At 43.2% G+C, this 23,793-nt stretch overlaps 1 protein-coding gene across 8 annotated transcripts in view; it reads right to left on the bottom strand.

Annotated features, from left to right (window-relative positions):
* DYNC2H1 (dynein cytoplasmic 2 heavy chain 1) overlaps positions 1 to 23,793 on the bottom strand; it is a 326,677-nt gene that overhangs the window by 220,266 nt on the left and 82,618 nt on the right. For all 8 annotated transcript variants that reach the window (XR_015058641.1, XM_085883078.1, XM_085883083.1 and 5 more), the window contains exons 27-32: positions 23,009 to 23,220; positions 22,698 to 22,868; positions 20,751 to 20,883; positions 19,990 to 20,107; positions 11,870 to 11,982; positions 344 to 454 (exon numbers count right to left, since the gene is read on the bottom strand). Coding sequence is in view for 7 of the 8 variants with exons in the window: in XM_085883078.1 (XP_085739204.1) it covers positions 344 to 454; positions 11,870 to 11,982; positions 19,990 to 20,107; positions 20,751 to 20,883; positions 22,698 to 22,868; positions 23,009 to 23,220 (858 nt within the window). In the remaining variant the exon portion in view is untranslated. The remainder of the gene's footprint in view (positions 1 to 343; positions 455 to 11,869; positions 11,983 to 19,989; positions 20,108 to 20,750; positions 20,884 to 22,697; positions 22,869 to 23,008; positions 23,221 to 23,793) is intronic.

Here is a 23,793-nt window from a genome sequence, read left to right on the forward strand (position 1 = left end):
TCGCATCTGATCCGGTATGGTGATCCGGTTCGGACAAGGCGTACTGAGGGCATGTCCTCCAGTAATTAGATCATGTGATTATTTTCTAGGTAACCGGATAAACTAAACGGAGGACCCTAAGTCACATAGTTGAGTTATTGGCGTTCATGGTCTGTTAGCGACCCGTCGCGTCATGGAATTATCCGTGTGCGATAGCCTGCAATTTTGGGGAGTCTGGTGGGAACCCGAAATAGCTCCCCCCCCCCCGGTGGTCTTCTCACCCGACCCGCAACAATATAAATGACTCCTCAATGTATCTCTTCATGGGTGTAAAATAAAACAAAACCTGGCAATGTATGGTTACCTGTGATGGAAAGAGTGAGAGGTCTAGGCTGTCGGACCTGGTGTGCAGACAATCGATTAGTAACTGACGCAGAGTTGATTGGACCTCAGCTGACAGGGCTGACAGCCACACCTGGCAGAACAATGCATGTGCAAGGCAAAGAAGGAAGAGGAGCCAATTAATATGTAGGGTTGGTATACAAAATGGACAAAATTAAGAGCAGAAAATAATCAATAAACTGACTCATAAGCAATAGTATTAATATTGGAAAAAAAACAACACTGAAAGATAATGCATTTGAATAGTCACGTTAAAAGACATAATTTTGCCAAAGCCTCATTTTTAAAAGGGTTATTGTATACTGCATGTGTGCGCTAACGGGCACACGGACACACCACACATTTTTCGTTCAGTCATGAGTATTTTGGGTGGTGCTGCATTTAAAATATACATTATATTTGTGCCCACTGTAAATTGTCCTGATGAAATGAAGTCAAACACAATGTGAGGACTGCTATCACAGGTATTGCAGTCCAAGTCGACAACTCCCTTAAATAATAAAATGCTCGAGGATAAAGAGACATCCATGAGCACATGTTTCAAAAAGGGTTTATTTACTCAAATTGACAACTACAGAGTTCATGGAACATGATATCCCATGCAGTGCTCAAGTATATAGTTCATTTTTTAATAAAATAATGATTTTAAAGATCGTTAAAAAAAAATTGTGCAACCGAAGCAGTTTTATACACCACCCTTATACACTGGAATAAGATGACATTGAGACAAACGATATCCCGTGCACACGATATCACGATGTCAGAACACGATATCCCGTGCACACGATATCACGATGTCAGAACACGATATCCCATGCAGTGCTCAAGTATATACCGTACTTCAATTTTAATAAAATAATGATTTTAAAGATTGTTTTTAAAAAATCCAGAAATTTAGCATGACCGAAGCAGTTTTATGCACCACCCTTATGCATTGTAATACAAGATGGCGTTGAGACACAGTTTAGGAGGTGGAGGCTTTATTTATCACCTTAGAACGCAGTGTCAATCAGTGTAATACACAGCCATATCAGTGGCTTCTTCTTCACCACTACACTGCACCCTCTCACATATCACGCCCACTTCGCAGAGACTGCGCTTGACAGCTCCTATTACATACACCATCCTATAGAACTTGTCAAAGTATTGCAAAACTGGAGGTTATTGGAGGTATTATGTAGGCAATTTGTGTTCTACAGCGTTCAAGTAGATAATTCAATTTAAATAAAGGTTTAAATTGACACATAAATAAATTAATTCCGGGTTTTACTGCCGTCTTACTCACTGTCTATTACATCACCCTATCTAACACGTTGCATTAGTTCCTTGGGCCTGCTGTTTGTGTCCTTTATAACATCCTTAAAAACAGTAAGTTTCCTGTTTGTAATGATTTTCAATTTTGTTTCACTGCCAGGTAGGCAGACAAGAGTAAAAATATTATCTCACTCCTCTGTGGATGTGCGATCAGGACAAATTATTCAAAGTCAAGGTACGGTAAAACGACAAACTTCTCTTCCTATTCGTGTTCAAAATGTAAATTTGATTTAAAGAAGTTGTTCCTCGATCATACACTGATAAGACAGACAGACAGACAGAGAGCTAGACACACAAACAGAGACAGACGGATGGACATGCACCAATGGCTTAACCCCACTTTCAGCTTCACATGCACGGGGTAATAACTCCTCCCATGATGCTTTGCTCATACTGCATTGGGCATTTTAACAAAACCATAGGAGTTACTCTGATGTGTCATGAAGAACCCATTTGATAATTTGTAATGTCTTTTCTTTTGCAATTTAATCTGCCACAAGGCCAAAAGTGGAGGGATACACAAAGGAAAATACAATTATTAAAGAGAAAGAAGAAATCTATTTACATTCCTCTTGAACTGAGGTAGATTAGAATTGAAGGGGAAACAGGATGCAGGCAAAAAGTTCCAAAGTGATGTAGTGTGGGGAAAGAAACTAGAAGAGTACCCCATAATCTTACTCCATGGGAAAGATATAGTGTATGGATGGGAAGAAACTGCCAAACATGTGGAGCAACTAAAAGTATGCTCAGGTGGAACAACCTGTGAGAGACCCTCAGAGCACATTCCATGAAAATATCTAGAGAAAAGGTTCAAAGAAGCAACAGAACAGCAGACTGAGAGACGTTCCAAGGATGATGCCAGCTCCTGTCCTTCCAGATTGGCAGCACGTCCAAGGATTCTGTCAAGAAGACAAACGTGACAGCCTCGAGCACCAGCCCAAATATGGAAACAATACTCCATGACGGGTTGTATGGTGGCCTTGCAATGATGGAGCACAGCAGCTGGAGGAAGGAAATGCCGAGCACAAAATAAGCAGCCAAGGTGCTGAGAGGCTCTTTTAGCTATACCAGAGATGGACTTTTTTGAATTGTTCTCCAATCCAAGCAGATGGATACCAGGGAGTTCCTGCAAAGGTGAAGAATCCAACGGGGTTGGAAAACAGGGTGTTATTGAGCTGGACACAGGCAACAAGTGTCTTCTTTTGGTTAAAAGTAATGAGCCATTAATTTACCCAGTCAATCACACTCGCTCGGTCCTGATTGAGAGTGGTACTGGCAGAAACACATGATGGAGGAGACATGCTTCGGGTATGAAGTATAGTGTTTAACCATCTGCGTCACATCCTCTCTCTGCTCTTTTCACCCTGTCATTTGCACTTGGTCATCTTCCATCTGCTTGGAAATCAGCCAACATTACTACATGACATAACAAGGTGCAAAAACAAATCACCCTAACTACAGACCAATCAGCTTACTTTCAATCATCAACAAAGTCATGGAATCCATCATCGCATTTGATATGAAATCCTTACTTTTCTCCAACAACCTCATCTCAGATCACAAATTTGGTTTCACACCAGGTCAATCTACCTTGGACATGCTCACCCAACAATGGATAGAGGCCCGCAATATCAGACATAAGATAAGGGCCATGTCTCTCTCGATATATCTCGGGCCTTTGATACAGTCTGATATCCTGCCTAATTCTCAATCTCCAAACTCTCTGCCTGTGGCATCCAAAGCAAACTCCACACATGGCTTACTGACTTCCTCCACTCTCTTAGCCAATGTGTGGCTCTCAACGGAATTCTTCCACCTCCTCTCCCTGTCAAGGCTGGAGTGCCCCAAGGCAGGGTTCTGGGCCCAGTCCTATTCCTAATCTTCATCAATGATCTATCTCTCTGACTCTGGAAAATCCTCTTTAGCTATTCGCCGGTGACGCCACCATCTACCATGACAACCCTCATCCTTCAGACAGGTAAGCTTCAGCCACTTCCCTCTCTTCAGACCTGTAATAATAAAATCACAAGCTGGTCAAACACTTGGAATTTGTCTTTCAATCCTGACAAATCTCACACTCTCACCATCCTTCTCTAAAAATGACCGTCTGGCAAACCCTCCTATTGACTTTCTTAACAATCCTCTTGTAGAAGTTCAGTCATTCAAACTCCTGGGTCTCACTATCAGCCATGATCTTTCTTGGGCAAATCACATTTCAATGTTGGCCTCCAAAGCCAGCTGCCAACGAGGCATCCTCTATCATACAAAGTCCTTCCTTGGCACACCTGAACCCCTATCCACCTTCAAGGCATTCATCTGCCGCATGATGGAGAACTGTTCTCCCCTCTGGGCTGACCCCCTTGTCTCACATCCTGCTCAGCTCGACACTGTGGAAACCCAAGCCTTTAAGATTATTGGAATCTCCTGCGATGAAGCTGAGTCTATGGGCTTATCACTTCGCCATCGTAAACAGGTCACTGGTCTCCTTGACTCTTTCCATGCTTTATCGTCACCCCCTGACCATTCCCCCACCCCCTCTCCAGGTTTCTGCAGGGCTCACATGGTCCACTATCAACCCCTTCTGGTGAAATTACCTAAATCCAGGATCACTGCTCACCTCCACTCATTTGTTCCTCTTTTATCCCACCTGTGGAATCAACTTCCACATCCTCTTAAGTCTCATTCTTCCCTCCAGCTCTTTGAAGACAGCCATTCACAATCATCTCACATCTTTCCCAATCCAAAACCATTATCTTTTCTACCCTCGTTAACCCGACCCAAATCCCTCCTCCTTCGAATTTCCCCTCCTTGGAGTTTCCTTCTGTATCCATTTTGTCCACCCCATGCATGCGTGTTTTACGTCCTGTTCTTGTCTGTTACATCCTGATCTGTTCAGTGTACAAGCTCTTCCATGAGCCTCAACTATGCATCAAAAAAAAAAGACTAAGCGTGAAAGAATACAATCAGGCAGATCATTGGTATATAAGAAAAATATAGGACCCAACACAGAGTCCTGAGGAACACCAATGCTCATTAATATTATAGGCATGGGAAGAATGTCCCTCATGTACCACAGTGATTTGGATGTTTGCAAAGATTTCAGAAATTGTATCAAGCAATTTTCCAGAGATGCCACATAATTTTCACTTGTGGATGAGCCCCTTGTTCCAAACTTTGTCAAAAGCCTTTGAAATGTCGAGAGCAACAACCCTGGCTTCACCACAATCATCCAAAGCCCTATTCAGATGTTCAGTGATTCACTCATGAGTTGCAGTTTGATCAGGGATTCAAACACTTTGCTCATAATGGGAAGAGGGATAATCAGGCAATAGTTGGAAAGATCTAATTTCTCACTGGAGCCTCTAAAGACAGGGTATACAGAAGTCTGTTTCTAGCGATGTGGAATCACAGACTTTGACAGACACAAGCAATACAATTTTGAGAGAACAGAAGCCAGTTTTGGTGAGCACATCTTTTCAGCAATTTGCAGGGATTCAATCTTGTCCAGTAGCTTCAGAGACGTCAAGCCCTTGATTAACCTCATCAACTTTCCTGTGTGTGATAATAATAGTGAAAAAAATGTTGTCAACACAGGAAGGACAAGCAGGCAATGGGTGTCCATTGTCTTCAAGTGTAGAGTTTGCAGCACAACACTCAGTGAAGAGGTTGACTTCAGGGAGAGGGAAGAGGGCAGGAATCGATTACAGTTGAGAAGAGGACTGTTAGCAAGTCTCAAAACATCTCTGGAACCATTGACTCGAGATAGAATCACAAATAGATTCTACCTGCTGTCACTTAGCATTCTCAAATAAGCATTTACAATGGTTGCTTGCAAGGCGAAACAAGTGATGCCTCACTTGAGTCAACACAGTGATACTGATTGAAAAGGTGATTACGATGAGCGACAGTAGCAGCACAAGTACGAGTGAGCCACGGCTCCTCAACCAACATAATCCCAAGCACATTCCTAAACCCACTTTTGACCCCATTGTTGTTTGGAGGTCGTGGTTGGGAAATCTGAAACATGATGGTGCTCACCTGACATTTACTTTAGACATTCTATATATTAGGTACAAAGATTATGGAAAAACAACACATGAAGAAAATTGCTGAAAAAAACAAAAAAATATATTGTTACGGATTTCAGAATCCGATCCAATGAATGCATACAAACATCTAGGTCCTCAGACAGTTATTTCCCTAAATGCATGTCGAGGATAGACCCATCCCCATGTCTGGTGGGATTCTAACTTTGATGTGTTGAGAATGGTAAAGAATAGATGCCATCTCTTATGGAAAGCTCCTTTTTTCTCTTTACGACAGACACATTCATGCACGTGAGATAGCCGTAAGCTCAACAGAGGTTCGACACCCACCTCTTTCCATCGATGTTTGGGAGCTCTGTGGATGGTTGATGTTGATGTTTTATGAGCACTTCACATTTTCACTCGGTAATTCTGGCAAATGGCTGCTTTCTGCCGTTCGTCCAGCACCACAAACATGGCATCATAGGCCAGGAATGATCGAGACGGACGGGTTGTCACGTGCAACGATGTGCAAATGGGCGGGGTGGATTTGGCTGGAGTCTGCTTGAGGCTCCGCCAGACGGGCCGCCTATAAAGAGGACCAAAGGTCAGTTTTTTTAGTCAATCAGTTGGCGATAGCTGGTTGCGGACCTGACAGCTTTGAGAGTCAGTTGGCGACAGCTGGGCAACGGCTGTCGTCAGTTGGTCAGAAGGTCGCTTCGTCGGTTCCAGTCAGACGGCTGCTTCGCCGGTTCGAGTCAGACGGTTGCTCGTCGGTTCCAGTCAGACGGTTGCTCGTCGGTTCCAGTCAGACGGTTGCTCGTCGGTTCCAGTCAGACGGTTGTTTCGTCAGTTCCAGTCAGACGGTCGTTTCGTCAGTTCTAGTCAGACGGTTGCTCGTTGGTTCCAGTCAGACGGTTGCTCGTCGGTTCCAGTCAGACGGTTGTTTCGTCGGTTCCAGTCAGACGATTGGTGAGCTGGCGACAGTTGGTGACGGCCTTGCAGTGTCCCAGTTTCTCGCAGTGTCTCAGCTTCTCACAGCTCGTAACAGCTGCCCATCGGTTGTGGCTCCTGGTGGCTCCTGACAGTGGGTGACGCTCGGACCGTTAATGCTGGTTCTGCTCGAGATCTGCTCTTGGCATACGTGATTCTTAGGGGTGACATCGACTGGCGTTCAAGCCTGTTTGCGAGTGGGTGCACGGCAAGGCTGGGTGCTGGTAACGGACAAGGCACACTCACACGTCAGGACGTTTTATTTGACGTACGACTTGTATTTGGTGAGCGAGACTGGATTTCTCTTCCCCCCTGAATGATCTGCTGGGTACCCTTGTCTCGTGTTTAATTGTTGAGTAAGGCATAGTGATAAGCATCTGCTCTTTGTCTCTTTTTCTCTCAGTGCCTGAATAATTCTTTATTTGCTTGCGATTATTTTGATCAATTCGAATTTCCTTATTTTTTGCCACACGGAAATAAAAAGTTCATTTTATTAATTTTTTCCTTATTAATAAATTGCTTTGTTGACGTTCCAACCTGTCTGTGCTTGTCCTTTCCTTCCATTGATCCAGCATTGTCCAAACCGAGATAGACTAGCAGGAAATTACCAAACAAATTTAGCTGCAATAGTCGGCAGGCACCAGCGGTTAAACACTCAGGGCCTTAATTAAGATCTAATCAAGATAAGATTGGTGCTTTGCTGAGAGCACGCTCCCCGTTCAGGAAACCACGTTAAACGGCAAAATTAGACGGTGGACACTAGAACTTGTGGTTAACTGATTCGCGTTCATGGTTCTAAAGCAACCCACCGTACCACAAAGTTAATTGTGAGCGGTGGCCCCAGGTCCGGCTCTTCCGAGGGCAAACGGGGATTAAACCCCCTCATAATACACTTGGTACCCATGTCCGTAACAATATATATATATATATATATATATACATATACATATATATATATATATATATATATATATATATATATATACATATGTACATATATACACATATATACATATTGTTGTGGTTTCCACCCGTTCAGCGTGCGGGCGACCGCTTTTAACTAATCGCGGCCGCACGCGCCCACCGGACGGGCAATCCAGTCGTAGCTTTCTGGATCAACACCGAAATCCAGCTACGGGTGTGTTTTTAAAGCACACCACAACCTTGTCAATACCCTACCCGCGCTACAGGGTCCGATCGCCAAATGATCGATTGACCTAATTATTCGCGCGGGCAGACTACCGAGAGATTGTACCTCAACGGGACCTGCTTGGAAACGAGCCGCTTAAGCAGCTCGCTCAGATTGTGATTTGCCGAGCGGTGTATTATCGCGAGGCCCCGTTGGACCCGATTATCTTATCGGCTATGAAAAGCCAGCTAATATTCCGTACGTAATTTCAGCAGCTCAATGGAGGAAGGGGACGCAACAAGCAGGTGAACATTCCAACAATGACATTTATTTGTCATGTATGCAGTCAATGAAGCAATGCAGATATACAAGCACGTATGCAATGAATGGGGGTAGGGACAAGACACGAGCAAACAAAGACCTACAGCCATATCTATTTTTTATCTACACAATCACTTAACCACAATTCTACTTAGCGGACACGGCGCCACAACTTTCATACAAAGAAAACCCCAGGAAAGGAAAGGGTAAGAACAGGGCCCGTAGTCCATTAATGTTCGCGGAGCTGTGGAGACCGAAGAAGCTCCGTGAGACCGGGCTGGTTACCTGCCACCCTCGTGGTGACTCGGTGGGTGACCCTCGATGTTCCGTCAACACGGTGGTTGGTGTAATGGCGACTCGGTTGGTCCGGGCCTTGCCATGCGGCCTGGTCGATCGGGCCTATCCGACGATGCCTCAGAGGAACGAACGGGCTTTTGCTCTTTCAAGAGTTGATGCTCTTTTACGAACCCGCCCGTTCCTCGGACCGTTCTGTCGCTAGCCGGCGACCCCTCTTCAGCCGTCACCACCGACCCACAGTTCGGCACGGTACTGCAGGCTTGGCTTCGCTCCAGGCTTCGCTGCGCTCCGACGACCCCGATTGCCCTTCACTGGACTCGAACCTTGGCGCTCTCCACCCAGACTCCAGCTCGACTCCAAACCCCGAGAGACTGCAGACAGACTGACCGCTCGGCGTTCCAGCACACCTTTTTATGTGGTCCGGGGGGGGGGTGAGTTTGATCTCCCACCTTCAACCTTTCAACGCCCACTGGCTCTGCCCCTTTTGGTGTTTTGATCCGATCTCGTCGCCAAACGCGGAGAGAGCAGACATTGTGGAAATCATCGGCTCCCGCCCCAACGAGGGACTCCCCGCGCCTGTCGGCGGAGATGCCGTTCGTCCGTGGAATGCCGTTGCTGGCAAAAAAAAGATGGCGGCGCAATGGAGATGAAGGTGAGGCGATGTTGTTCGTTTGTGGAGATGTTGTTGAGGAGATGGTGAGGAGATGTCATGGTTGGGGCAGTGGTGGGAACGGCGTGGTTGTTGAGATGCGGTTGTTCCAAAATAAAGACAGCAAAATAATAATACTACCTCAAATATCACAGCCCGGTTACACAAATAAATCCCTTTTGACATCGGTGGGGAAATCTATTCTGAACACAAACTTATCGACATAACTGATCTCTGGGAAACCTGAATGGTGTTCTGTGAATTTCCACAACCGTAACTATATGTGTATATATATATATATATATATATATATATATATATATATATATATATATATATATATATATATATATATATATATATATATATATATACATATATATATATATATATATATATATATATATATATATACATACATATATATACATATATATACATACATATATATACATATATACATATATATACATATATATACATATATATACATATATATATATATATATACATACATATATACATATATATACATATATACACATATATACATATATATATACATACATATACATATATACATATATACATACATATACATATATACATATATACATACATATACATATATACATACATATATACATACATATACATATATACATACATATACATATATACATACATATACATATATACATATATATACATACATATATATATATATATATACATACATATACAGTAATCCCCCGTTTCTCACGGGGGTTACGTTCCAAACCTCCCCGCGCGAAGTGAAAATCCACGATGAATGGACGCCTCCCCAAAAAAATCGACTCGTCTGGTCTGGTCGGTTTGGGAGTGATCAGGTTTGAGGTGCCTGAGATCAACTCGTCTGGTCTGGTCGGTTTGGCAGTGATTGGGTTTGAGGTGCCGGAGATCGACTCATCTGGTCTGGTCGGTTTGGCAGTGATTGGGTTTGAGGTGCCGGAGATCGACTCGTCTGGTCTGGTCGGTTTTGAGGTGCTGGGTACGAGCAGTGCTCGTCCAACGGCGGCAAACCTTTTTCCTTTCCGAAGCATATATCGAGCACCTTAACCTTCTCCTGGAGGGTCAGGACTTTCCTCTGGTGTTTCGGTTCCTTGCCAGAAGCCTTAGAAGGTGTAGGGCGTTTGGGCGGCATCGTGGGGCTTGGAGAAAAAAAACGTAGAAAATATTCGAAGTTCACAAGCGAAACTTTGTCTCGTGCGTTGTGTGACTGGTCGAGCACCACGTGTTATAATTTATTGCTTAAATAATTTATATTTTATATATTATTACCGTGATGTACCAGGGGAATCCGCAGAAAAAAATTAGTTACGTTCCAAGGGAAAACCCGCGACGAACCGGGGGCGCGATAGGTGAACCGCGATAAAGCGGGGGTTGACTGTATACACATATATATATATATATATATATATATATATATATACATATATATATATATATATATATATATATATATATATATATATAAAAATATATAGACTAGGCGTAAGTCGTCACCATCGGGACCGAGAAAAACGTGACGACTTAGACATGTGACGACTTACGTGTGTGCGAACATTCATGATGACTGTGGGGTGAAGGATGAAGTCGCGCGTGGCCTGGACACATACGTGTGAGAGGGCGCAACAATCTCTAAGCCGGCGATTGTCCCAAACGGGAAACACAATCCTTGGGGCATAGGTGGGGGTTCATTGGTGAGTGGGAAAGTGATCAAGCAAAGATGGAATTCATGAATCACTTTATCAAAAGTAAAGATAATGAACAACTGTAAGACAACTCATATACCATCGGTGATGGTATATGACCATTGACAAATGTGGAATGAATGGCTGTAAGAATTCATTCATTGGAATGAATGTAGAATGAGTTTTCATATGGAATGAAAACTCATATACCATCAACAAATTACATGACACACAGTCATCGTGATGACTACCACTCAATACCGATGTGAAAGTGAGTGTGGTGATGTACAAAACAAGCCAATATAAAACCATGATCGGACTTCAACACTAAGCTCGATCGATCCTTTCGTCCTTCGCCAGAGACTGCATTGTGCAGCCTGTCTACCTCTTCAGATGCATGTGGGACGGCACGCTGACTGAGCTGAACGCAGCGCAGTTATAAATAGCCTATCACTGGCAGTGTAAACCAATTGTCTACTGTATATACAAAGTCTACTTACGCAATGTCTACTGTATACATATATATATATATATATATATATATATATATATATATATATATATATATATATATATATTTACATATATGTATAGATATATACACACATATATATTCCCTTTTTGACAAGAACCCCCCACCCCTCCATAGCTTTCTTATGCAGACCATATATGCATCAGGCTTGTGGTTGATGGAGCTGTGGTGCTGAGACAACCTTTGAGTTAAAGGCCTAACAAGAGGGCCAGTAAGGGATCGATCATGCTGCCTGGAAAGCAGCCATTAGGTGAAGCACGGTTAGCACATGCAAACGGGACGACGACGACGACGCCGATCCCCCAACTCCCACTCCCACCAACCCTGTGTGTCTTTTTTAAACAGAAGGACCTGAATATAAATATTTAGTTGTACTTGTTAAGGGGCATCAACTCTATAATGTATTGTGTTCCCTGCCATGGGTGTGTTTTCTGTCAAAAGTGTGTTGGAATTTCATCCAAACAAGTTGAAATGTGTGGATGTAATGAATCTCACCTCCACCTGGTCTGTGACAGGCACCTTGTTCTGCAGTGGCACTTTCTCCCCCTGAAGAGATTTCACCAATACAATATACTGGCAACTGGGATCGAACTCCACGCTGTGGATTCCTGCAAAGCACATATGCATAAATACTGACTTTCTATAAAAGTAGGAAAAAAATATCGGTTGGATTCTTGGGAATAAGAAGCACATTCCAATTCTGATGTATCATGCTTTGTCACAAAGCATCAGTGATGCCGAAAAAGTTTATTGGCAAGGGTTATGCTTAGTGGTTTGCCTTGCCTTCCCAGCAGTAGTTAGAGCAGGAATTTGTAACTTGTTCATGGTGCCAGTGATAGCTCGCCAACTCTTCACGAAGGACACTGTGGGATCTTTAGCATCCAATAACTAATGCCAGCCTATGGGATGCCCAGTTTAACATCTATCTGAGGGACGGCACACACATTACTGAATCACACTGCCTGCGAAACACCAGGATGACAGTTTATAAGTTGGTTGGGATTTGAACCCAGGCTTGACAGCTTAGAGGTGAGTGTGCATAACTTTTGGCCATCCTGTCAGCCCAAGAAGTGCATGGACAATGCAAATTATATTGTTGGTGAATAAAGCTGAGGAGGGGGAGGGGGGAGAATGTTCAGGTACTCACACATGACTCACCACCAAAACTACTTCAATGTGAATTATTTATTGCCAAAATGAGGAATGTATCATATTTTAATAAAGGTTCATGGAAGACCTCAGCGTTACCCAAATGTCATCAAGGCATGATATGCACATGGATACTTCATAGGGCTATTATTTATTTCATTTCTACAAGAACCTTCCTATTTGCTGTCAAGGTGCCATACACAGCTGAAGTACAACTGGGGTGTATTGCCATTTAATGTTGCATCATCTGGTTCTTCTCATTACATTGCTGCATGAAAAATGCATTGTGGTCAAAATTCAAAAATGTTACAATCACAGAAGAGTACATTTTTTGTTCAATAATACAGCGCGAGCTGCGTTTCCTTTGAGACACATGCAATTGTAATCACAGAAATAAATATTTACTGTGATTTTGAAAGGTTCGTTCTGCGAAGAGAGAACAAACGATAAAGAAGACTCAGCAAGTGGACAATTATTTTCACGAGGTTGATGATGAAAGCTAAAATGGCAAAACAAAAACGAAATACAAAATCATTATCAAGAAGCACCAAATTATAAGATAATTATTTATTTATTTTTTGTATACCTTGTCGAGGCTTGTATGAGAGCTAACACACAACGCACAGCAAGGGGAGCATGAGACAAGAGGGGTGGGAGTGGGAAGGACAAAACAGTGGGGAACAGAGACATTAGGAGATCTGTGGAAGGGAGAGGGATGGGGTGGGGAACATGGGGAATACAAGATGGACATTACAGGGACTTTCAGAGAGGAAAGCAGGGAATTTGAAGGAGGTGGGCTTGGCTGGATTATCGGGGGTAGAAATTTTAAACGAGACATTTGTGATCACAAAGCGATCGCCAAGGGTAAGCCTCCCCAGCACCCATGATCACAGCTATATTTTGTTCAGACCGCAACATGACATTGACCTTAACCTTAAACTTTTTGGATTAGAGTGTCGATGAAGAAAATGCGTCCCCATGTACAATCTATACATAAAACTCAACATCGTAAAAATCAAAGGACAATTATTCAAGTTACGATGAAGAAGGTATTTTTTGTTAATTAGGTCAATATGAAAGAAGTAGGTCAAGGACATGAATCAGATATCAGGTGCACAACTTCAGTGAAGGTTCACTATTATGCTGCGAGAATATCTTGGAAGACCAAGCGGTCTTTGAGATTCCAAATTAGCAAAGTTGAGTGAGCAATCATAATTTTTTTTTTTTTACAAAGTATTGTTTTTTTTCCAAACTGCCATTTAACCTCACCCTTGAACCTGGAGAAGATGATGAAAATTAAGCGTAAATACGCCTTCCTCGAGGAGTCTAGGCTATCCAGAGAGAGCACTTTCATTCCAATCGCACAAACTTTAGTCATTGTGAAAATGTTTAAATGATATAATTAGGTCATGACCTTAAAATTAGGTCAAGGTCAAAAATAAAGTCAGCCACGCATACTTTTTTTTGCATTATTGATGCAAAATTTCATTCTGAAATTCCCCGCCAGATCCAAGATTCAGCTCGGACATTAGCAGAAAAAAAGGGAGAAATTTCTAAATGGTGGTTTAGTACTCCTCAGGGTGTAAGAAACTCTGGGTCACCAATAAAATAAATTTATATATATATATATATATATATATATATATATATATATATATATATATATATTGTTGCGAATTCGCGCCCGCCGGCATGCGAACGGCCACGTAACTCGAATCGCGGCATGTCGCCCACCGGACGGACAATTCTGTCGTGACCCTCTCGGACTAACGCCGGGAGCTAGTCACGGGTGGGCCTTTCGGCCTCACCACGATCGTGCCAATCGGCCCCCGCGTGGGATAGGGTTGTTCGCCAAATTCGACCTACCTAAGTACCCACACGGAGGGTAGATCGGGCGATCGCACCTCGCCGCAGGTCGACTCCGGACACGGGCCACTTAAGCGACCCGTTCCGTACTATCGGGATAACCGAGCAGGGTTATCGTCGGCCTCGACGGTTCCGATTAATTATCGGGCATATTAAGCCCACTACCAACCGTTTACGTGAAGCAAGATGGAGATTAAATTAAAGAAAAGACGAAGCGAAACGGGAAAAACAGTTCAACATAATGCACATTTATTCCGCAGCATACGGAGAGCACACATATACAATTACAACAATTATGCACATGTATCAAATGCTACAAAAGAAACACAACAATGCAGATCTACTACCGACGACGCGAGCACATGGCAACACTTAGACAGTTTTACTTTACAGACGGCGCCAACAACACATTTACTCAAAAGCAAAAGAAAAGGGCCACCCTCAAAGACAAGGGGGCAGACGGGGCCTGTGGGCCGCGAGACCGGGTGGACCCTACCCGTGTCTTTGTGATGAGCCGCAAATGTGGCGGCATGGCAGTGCCCCGACTCCGCGCTCCTTCGCGGGTTTCGTTGGCACTGCTTGGAGTGGGGTGGGAACGGGGCCCCCCTTTTCGCACTATCTCAGCGTGGGGGGGAAAAAGGGGGGGAATTGTTGATGCTCTGGGGAAAGAGGATAGCTGGCTTGCTTGGGTCCCGCGACGAGCAATTCCACTGCGAGCTCGTCGCTGACCGCCGTCTTCCTTGCCTCGGACCCGAGCTATTTGGTCTCCTCCCCAATTCTCCTCAGCCGACTGCAGCAAACCATCTGTATGCCCTCGCCTCCCGACTCACTCCCCGCTCCTCCAAGGCCGACTCTCCGCTCAAACCGACTCGACCGCGCTCCAGGCTTCCTCTCTCTGCAGCTCCCCGACAGACTCCGAACCCCGACAGACTGCGAGTTCCACTCGGCTCTCCGACCTCTCCAGACTGACTCTTCCGAAACTGACTGCCCAATTCGCCATGCGCCTGGCGCTTTATAGGCCAGCAGGAGAACCCATATGCAAATTTCTGGATCAGAACGAGCTCGGGGGTGGAGCCACGCTCGCCCATTGGACGGAGGAAAAGGGGCGTGAGTCTCCCCTGATCCGAGAATTTGCATATCCCGATTCTACTTCGACGCGCCTGGAGGCGGGGCCAAACCGCCCCGCGCTTGCTGATTGGATGGATCAGAAGTGGGCGTGTAGCTTTCCTGATCCGAATTCTCCTCGGAAAGGCCGCACTTTGCACTCGTGGTTCGGCGCGCGTCCCGTACGAGGCCAGGACAGCCTGACGCTCGGCGTTCACAAGTGGTGCGGGAATGGCGGTAGAAGGAGGAGAGGTGAAGGTGGTGGAGGGTTTATTGTGGTGGTTTATGGCCATGGCGACGTTTGGAATGGCGGTGATGCGATGTTTGCGGGAGCGAGTTGTGAAGGTAAAGGTCGTGGCTGTTGGCATTGTTGTTGTTGTGAAGCGGCGTTGCGGTTGGTGGTTGTTGTGTGATGGCGGTTGAGACGTGGTTGGTTCAAAATAAAGATAGAACAGAAAAAATGACTATCTCAAAGGGTCGCAGCCCGAATGAATCACATTTATTCCCTCTAAACAATGGGTTTGGGGCTAACTACACATGTACTTACAGAGATATCTCACCTACGGGACCTGAATGGTGGTTTGCGAATTTCCTCAACCGTAACAATAAATATATATATATATATATATATATATATATATATATATATATATATATATGTATATATATATATATATATATATATATATATATATATATATATATATATATATGTATATATATATATATATATATATATATATATATATTGGGGGAAAGAATTGCAAAAACAAACCCGATAACAGGTATAAACCTCTCCCTATCCTACAGTATAAGGGGAAGATTAAATACACCAATTGTAGGTATTTTACAGTCAACACAGCTAAGTCATACTTCACCAAATTTTACTAGCATCAGGTTTGGGCATAAAATAAAACCCTCTTCCTCCCCCCCCCATTAGGGTAGCTCGACGTCTTACAATTATCACCTGTACACGTGGCATTGTGCAAGTGGTTTAACCATGGACCGCTGCCAATGGGAGGGGGTATTGGCACTACATTTCATTCCTGGAGAGAACGGGTATTTTAAGTATGGAAAATGGTGGGGTTTATGAACCTCTGTCCCCATCCCCACCACACTCCTCTGCAGTGTGCACAGGTCATAAATTAATAACACCGTTACACAATGTGAGCCCAAACAATGTGATCATTCAAAATACGAATTGGAAGTCAAACTTCACAATTCAATACCACACTGATAGATCTTCCTGTTCCATTATCACAGTTTCGACCAAACAAAGTATTCCTTCCATTTATTATCATCTGTACAAAGAACTATATTTTTCCCAGCTGACTGACCCTACACTAGCTTATCAGTGCTGTGTTGATGGAGGTCTCATTTGCTTTGGCTCAATTGTATGAAGAATAGTTACGAAGCCAACACATCCCAACACGACACAGATTTGTAACCGACATTAAATCCCAAGGTTAGAGTGAGGGTCGATCAAATTGGAAGACACAAATTATTATAACTTGAAGGATGAGATCCATTACTTTTCATAATGTGGTAAACCTATATATATATACCAATACAGGATTAGAAATTTTACAAATGAGTCCTGACTGATACGCTCCACCATAAACAAAGGAAGGACCCAATAAAGAACATAGAACTGCTTTGGCCACAAGAAACTGAAGTAGGAAAATCTCATTAAGGAATGGTTAAGATGGATGGTTTCAGTATTGTTTCACAAGCCTTTTGAGGACACATCACTGAAATAAACTCTGACTTAAAGCACATTAAAATAATGAGTAATTAATTACACTGGAGTTTTTACCCTGCAGCTGATTTTTAAAAAACGATTGTTTGCTTCACAAAAACTTTTGGATTAAATGCATAAGTCATGGCCAATATACATTGTCATTGGCAATAATATTTCTGCAGGGATTTAGGGCCCACTTTTTTTTATGCAAGTTATGTAAATATGGCAGATTATTTTCAACCTCCCAATGCCCCCTTTTCCCTTTCCCTCCCCAGCCCCTGGTGCCAGCACCAGTTTGAACCTCCTCTCATGCTATGCTAAGCAATTACTCTAATGTTGTCTCCATATATTAAAAGCACATTGCCAGTACATCACTTCCTACTGGGAAATGATGGGTTCAACAAAGTACATATTTGTTTCCAATAGAAATTGCTTGGTAAGTTGGGAATTCTTTTTTAAAGGAAAAAAATTTAACACATTAATATAATTAATAATGACACAACACCTTTCATTGATCAGGTTATACATGAACACCCTCACATGCATATACTATGAATGACAAAACTGTACAAAATAAAAATAAACATTAACTTAAATGTGTACGCGTATGCATGCAGACACACCACACACACACACACACACACACACACACACACACACACACACACACACACACACACACACACACACACACACACACACACACACACACAGCAACGCCCCAAACCTCCAGTTCAACCTTATCGATACATAAAAAATAGAAGGCCATTTACAGGATTTCCTCCTGAGATTTTTGTAAAAATGTGGAAAGTAGTTTCTACAGGAACCAGTTTCCTCAAGTGTTGCCAACTAAAAACATCCGAACATGATTACTTGTTTTTAAGTCTCAGACTTAAAAATAACATTCCTATTATTACTTTATTCAAGGTTATTAACACAAACTATATCCTGTGATAAAAAGTACAATTCTAAATGGTGCACTAAATTGTAAGGACACAAAAATAAAGTACGGTAACTCATCTGTACAACAACAAATTCTAATTCACAGAGTGCACACACAAACTAGAATTGTTCTTTATACATACACGTCCTCTTACAAGGAACTTCAACACAGGAGGAGGCCATTAGGCACATCAAGCCCATGCAATGGTTGCCAACATATAGTTGTTTGTTCGTTCTCTATCCCTTTAAATGCTGAGCGTCAAGCAAGGAAGCGCCATGTACCATTTTAAAGTGTATACGAGGTCCGTCTAAAAAGTAACGGGACTGACCACAGAAATTTTATTCCAAAAAAATATATTGAAATCACAGCTTGTCCCCTTCAAAATAGTTTCCCTCCAGTCTCACACACTTGTCCATCCTCTTCTTCCACGCTTCGATGCACGCACAGAAGGCTTCTTCTGGAATCCTCCGGAGTTCCATCATCACGGCCCTTTTGATGACCTCCAGATCAGGAAATCGGGTCCCCTTGATCACCCCTTGAGCTTGGGGATTAGGAAAAAAAATCACAAGGGGCCAAGTCTGGCGAATACAGGGGTTGCAACAAAATTGGCACGTTCCTCTCCGCCAGAAACTGTCGGATGCTCAGAGCACTGTGAGCAGGGGCGTTGTCATGATGGAGCACCCAGGCGTTGTTCTCCCACAGATCCCTCCTCTTGTCCCGGACTGATCTCATGAGGTGCCGGAGGATCTCCTTGGACACTTATTGATTCACTGTTTGACCCTGTGGTAGAAACTCGAAGTGGACGATGCCCTTGATATCAAAAAACACGATGCGCATCACCTTGACCTTCAACATCCTTGCTTTCTTTGGTGTTGGTGATGCCGGACTTTTCCACCGACAACTCTGCTGTTTGGTGTCTGGATCGTATTCGAATATCCACGATTCATCACCAGTAATGACTCTCCCAAGTAGGTCTGGATCGTCCTCAAGGCGCTCGATAATGTCTTGACAGACAGTGACGCTTTGCTGTTTTTGGTCCACGGACAACAGCCTGGGGACCATCCTTGCGCACACCTTGTGCATTTTGAGATTTTCAGTGATGATGCTCCAAACAGTGTCCTTGTTGATGGAAAGTTCCTCAGCAATCATCCGCACCGCGAGTTGACGATGTGCGCGCACTATTTGCTTCACACGCTCGATGTTGTCCGCCGTTATGTTCGTTGAAGGTCTTCCAGACCGTGGATCGTCTTCAACCTCCTCCCGTCCCTCTTTGAACCTCTTGTGCCATTCAAATGCACGTGTACATGACAGTTTCTTTTCCGTAGACTTGCTGCAGCATTGCCAAGGATTCGGAAGGTGTTTTGCCAAGCTAGGTAAGAAACTTCAGATTGGCTCTCTGATCACGACTCATAGCGCGACGACTCATACAAGATGTGTAAAGCACACAATGAGCACAGTCAACCATCACTAATCATATATATTGCTGGAATGTTGCGAAAGACTGTGACGCAACCCATTCATTCAAGTTGTGTAAGTGGAGCACACAGCAGGCTCAGTCCCGTTACTTTTTCGACGGACCTCATATTATGTCCCGCCCGGGTTCGAACCATCCACCACCCAGATTCAGAGTGGATGCTTTAACCACGACACTGAGTCTGCTCACATTTTAAGACATTGGTTGTTTGCACTCTAGAATTTTTGAGTGTACTAACAACTGGCAGAGAGGCTGTTCACTTTATAATGGTTAAGACGACTTCATATTTTGTGATCACGTCTTTTGATGTACAGTAACAACGAAGCAATTTCTCTGACCTGCAAAGAGTTTTTTCAGGTGGGCTTGGATGACTGCAGGCTTTGTAGATTGTCCCAAAATTTCTAATAGGTCTTCATCTCCAAGGAAGTAAAAGCGAGCAAAGGCCATTCGCTTTTCCTGAATCAAAACAAAAATCAGACAACACACATAGCATGAGAAATAATAGGTGCTGCTGAAACAAATACCAATATCTAAAAATACAACATAAAATCCATGAACTTCTTGTTCTCATGTCTGAGAGACACCAAGATGACAGTTTGTAACTGGCTACCGCCGATGTCTGCCATAGTTTCGTGAACAGTCACCAAACTTTCTTGGCACAATTAACAATTTAATACAATTCTGCTTCCAGTTCCTAAAATTTTGACCAACTTTTATTCCATTTGACCGAGTCGAAAGCAGTCTTTTGGCAAAATACAAGCTGGACGGAATGATGCCACAGCATTCCGGTGGGGTTGCTTCAAGCCCAACTGTCACAGGGTTGTTGCTGCTGTTATCACCATCATTACCAGATTATTATTATTATTTTATTTTTTTGTGGCCTTCCCATCTGATCAAATGCCATTCCATCCCATCACCAATCCTTGATGGAGATATCAAAGAGTAATTAATATTTTCCAACTGGATGCTGATCTCTTCCTCTGCCTCCCCCTTTTAAGATTTTACACCATGTTATGATTTCTTTGTTAATGAGGTTAAAAGTGACCGCAGCCGAATTGGCCTGCTGAATCAGAAAGCACGTCTTGCCATCTCAATTTACCTCCAAGTACTCATTTAATGCCTTCTGGCAAAGTTGCAGCTGATCCAGCAATGATTGCAGTGTGTCTCTCACTCCACCACGAGACAGCAGCATCAGTAAACGTGGATCTCGTTCAACATCTCTGAGAATAGATCTGGCAAAGAGGCAAAGGGTGTCGTATTACCCAAAAGGGATTTAAAAGCACACATTTTGCAAAACCCTGAAAATGAAAGACTGAAATAGCAGAGTGTAGTTCAGCAGTTATCGCAAAAACAACTTAAAACAAATGTCATGTGAAAAATAACTCAGATTTTTCTAGAGAAGTTTGCACGTGTGATATGTTAGGAACAACTTCTTTAGAGGCAAAATGACATTGCACATCAACTTCCAAACCAACTGTGTATCTTATATGACATTATGTGATACATTCAATCACATTATATTGAGAACAAAATGAGACTTAAAATTTCCCAAAAAATATTATTTCATGACAACCAGGGAAGATCTCGTCCTTACAGATGGGAGGAAGAGGAAGCAGGATTCAAAGTACGTGTTTACTGTGCACCTCTGTAAAACATTGGTGGCGGATGGCTGAGAGATTATGCACAATCACCTCTGAGCCATCTAACCTGGGTTCAAATCGCAGCCCAGATACAAATTGTCATCCTGGTGTCTCACAGGCATGTCAGGACATCAATATGTGTGCCAACCCTCAGATGGACGCAAAACTGGGAGCCCCATCTGCCAGCATGAGCTGGTGGACATCAAAGATCCCAGGATGTCCTTTGTGAAGAGGAGGCGAGTTATCACCAGCACCGTGATCAAATTACAAATTCCTGCCCTAACCTACAGGGGTGTTGCATAAGCGGCACAACTGCACCCTCAGTCAATGATGTGACTCGCAGCCTTGTGCTGCATACAAAAGAAAAAGTTGTAAAAACACAAACAAACGTCTTCCTCCTCAGAGAGGAGGAGGAGGGGCAGGAGATTGGGACCATACTCTGTGCAGAGCGTTGGGTCTGCTTATGCAGTCTCCTTGGCTATTGGGCACAATCCTGGATGGGTCGCCACTCCGACACAGTATACCAGCATGCTGGCACTCATTTTGCTGACCTCAGAAGGATGACAAGCCGAGTTAACCCCACTTGGTATTAATTCAACAGCTAAGCAGGATTTGAACTCAGGACCCAAGGATCCAAAGCCCACCACCCTAACCATTAAGCCAACATCAGGCACTCTTCTCAGGGAAAGTGTTGGGTAATTAGCTGTTAGGGTTAGGTTAAATAAAGAGGGCCACGTAAAAGACAAGGTAATATAGGGAACAGACAGGGCTTATGGATAGGTAAAAGAAACAGAATGATAGAAAACACTGGGGATGATTGCACAGTGTGAGCCAGTATTTTTAGTAACACATTTTGTACAGGGTGGCCGAAAAGTCACTTTACCACTCCACAGTAAAACATTCGTTCTTAACTTATTTTGATATTGCTGCGGCTCCGCGAAGCCGGCACCCAGATGCAATAGCACCCAACGTATAGCAATCCCGAGACAGTTATTCATTAGTATTCGTTTAGTTAGCCCTTTACACATGTCTAGTGGGTAAATGGGACAAGAGGCGTTGCATAGGGCTTTTATAGTTAGGTCTTCAATCCCTTATTCTTTCACCGATTTTATTTACTTTACTTTACACACAAACCTCACCAAGTATTCACGCAGGTCAGATCAATGATGTTGCTCATGGATTAGGAGGAACAAAACTTGTGGAGCACGCTCTAGAAGAGACAAGCTATCATGCTTTGAAAACTGCATTCTGTGACTTAGCCAATGATATCAAGTCAGGCCCAAACTCAAGTGCTTCTAGAATCAGGTTAGATGCTCATCACACTCTCACTTTACCTATTCATTTAGTTATTATCCTATGTCCACCAAGAACTCTTATTACATTATTTACTGTGGTAGCCTCAGTACCGAAATCCATTGTCTACACGATGAAAGCGACCCTGTTCCCGTGACAGTGCACCGCGGCAGAAAATTGGCTCAAGGTAGAGCCAGCGCCGCTGAACCTCATTCAAACTGTGAAGGCAGATATCAAGCTCAGCTAGTCTTTTCTCCCATAGAGATGACTTGTCTGCAAACCCACTGCAAAAAACAGATGATTGTTAAACATTTCCAAGCTAGTTAAACAGTCTCAGGTGCAGATGCAAACAAAATTACGCAAATTTGTAAAAAAGCATTGTTGATGACGTTACAAACAAACAAAACCCATGGAGCCAAACAACCTGAAGTATGGTGAGTCTTGCAAACTTTGCAGAAGGCTCTGCTGGTCCCCAAGCTGACCAAGTAGGTTCTGCCAATCCCTGATCAGAGAGAGCTGCTGGCCTTGTGAATCTTGATGATCACACATTGAGAAGAAGATGGATGCCCCCCAGATCTCAAGCTCTCTTAGTGCCTCCCGGATTGACACCTCACCCTGTGCCCGCCCATTAAGTTCCTGGAAGAAAACACACACCCCGTCGACAATGACACTAACTTTGGATCAGAAACGAATAGCTTCACACAATGATCAAATGTGAAAGTCAAATTACCCCAAAAAAATGAATAATTAGGGCTTCAAGCATGGCTGAAGCCCTATTGAATTCGTTAGTATTATTATTATTAACGGCATTTTTATGTTCTACTGACCGATTTTGTGGCGGATCTGGAGGGAAAACTGTCGGATGAAATTCAACGAAACATTACAGGATTATTACTCACCACCTGAAGTTTATACTATGAAACATTTGATGACGTAGGTCACGTGGTATGGCGGCCATATTGGATTTTATCCAAAACCTAAAAACATCTTCTTCTCCAGAAGGGATAACACGATAGCCTCAAACTTTTGCGAGGTTCTATTGGAATGTTAAGTTGTTAATTTCGTCGAAATCGTTGCATAATTTATATGATTAAAATGATGCCGATTCGCCTCATTAAATATGCCAAATATGCAAATGAGAGTTGAAAAAATTTAATGACAGATTCTGATAGGCCTTGAAGAGGGGACTCCAAATATGTTTACGCTATG

Source organism: Eptatretus burgeri, chromosome 5 (assembly GCF_056783735.1).
Source record: "Eptatretus burgeri isolate ZD-2024b chromosome 5, Ebu_testis_v1, whole genome shotgun sequence".
NCBI lineage: Eukaryota > Metazoa > Chordata > Myxini > Myxiniformes > Myxinidae > Eptatretus > Eptatretus burgeri.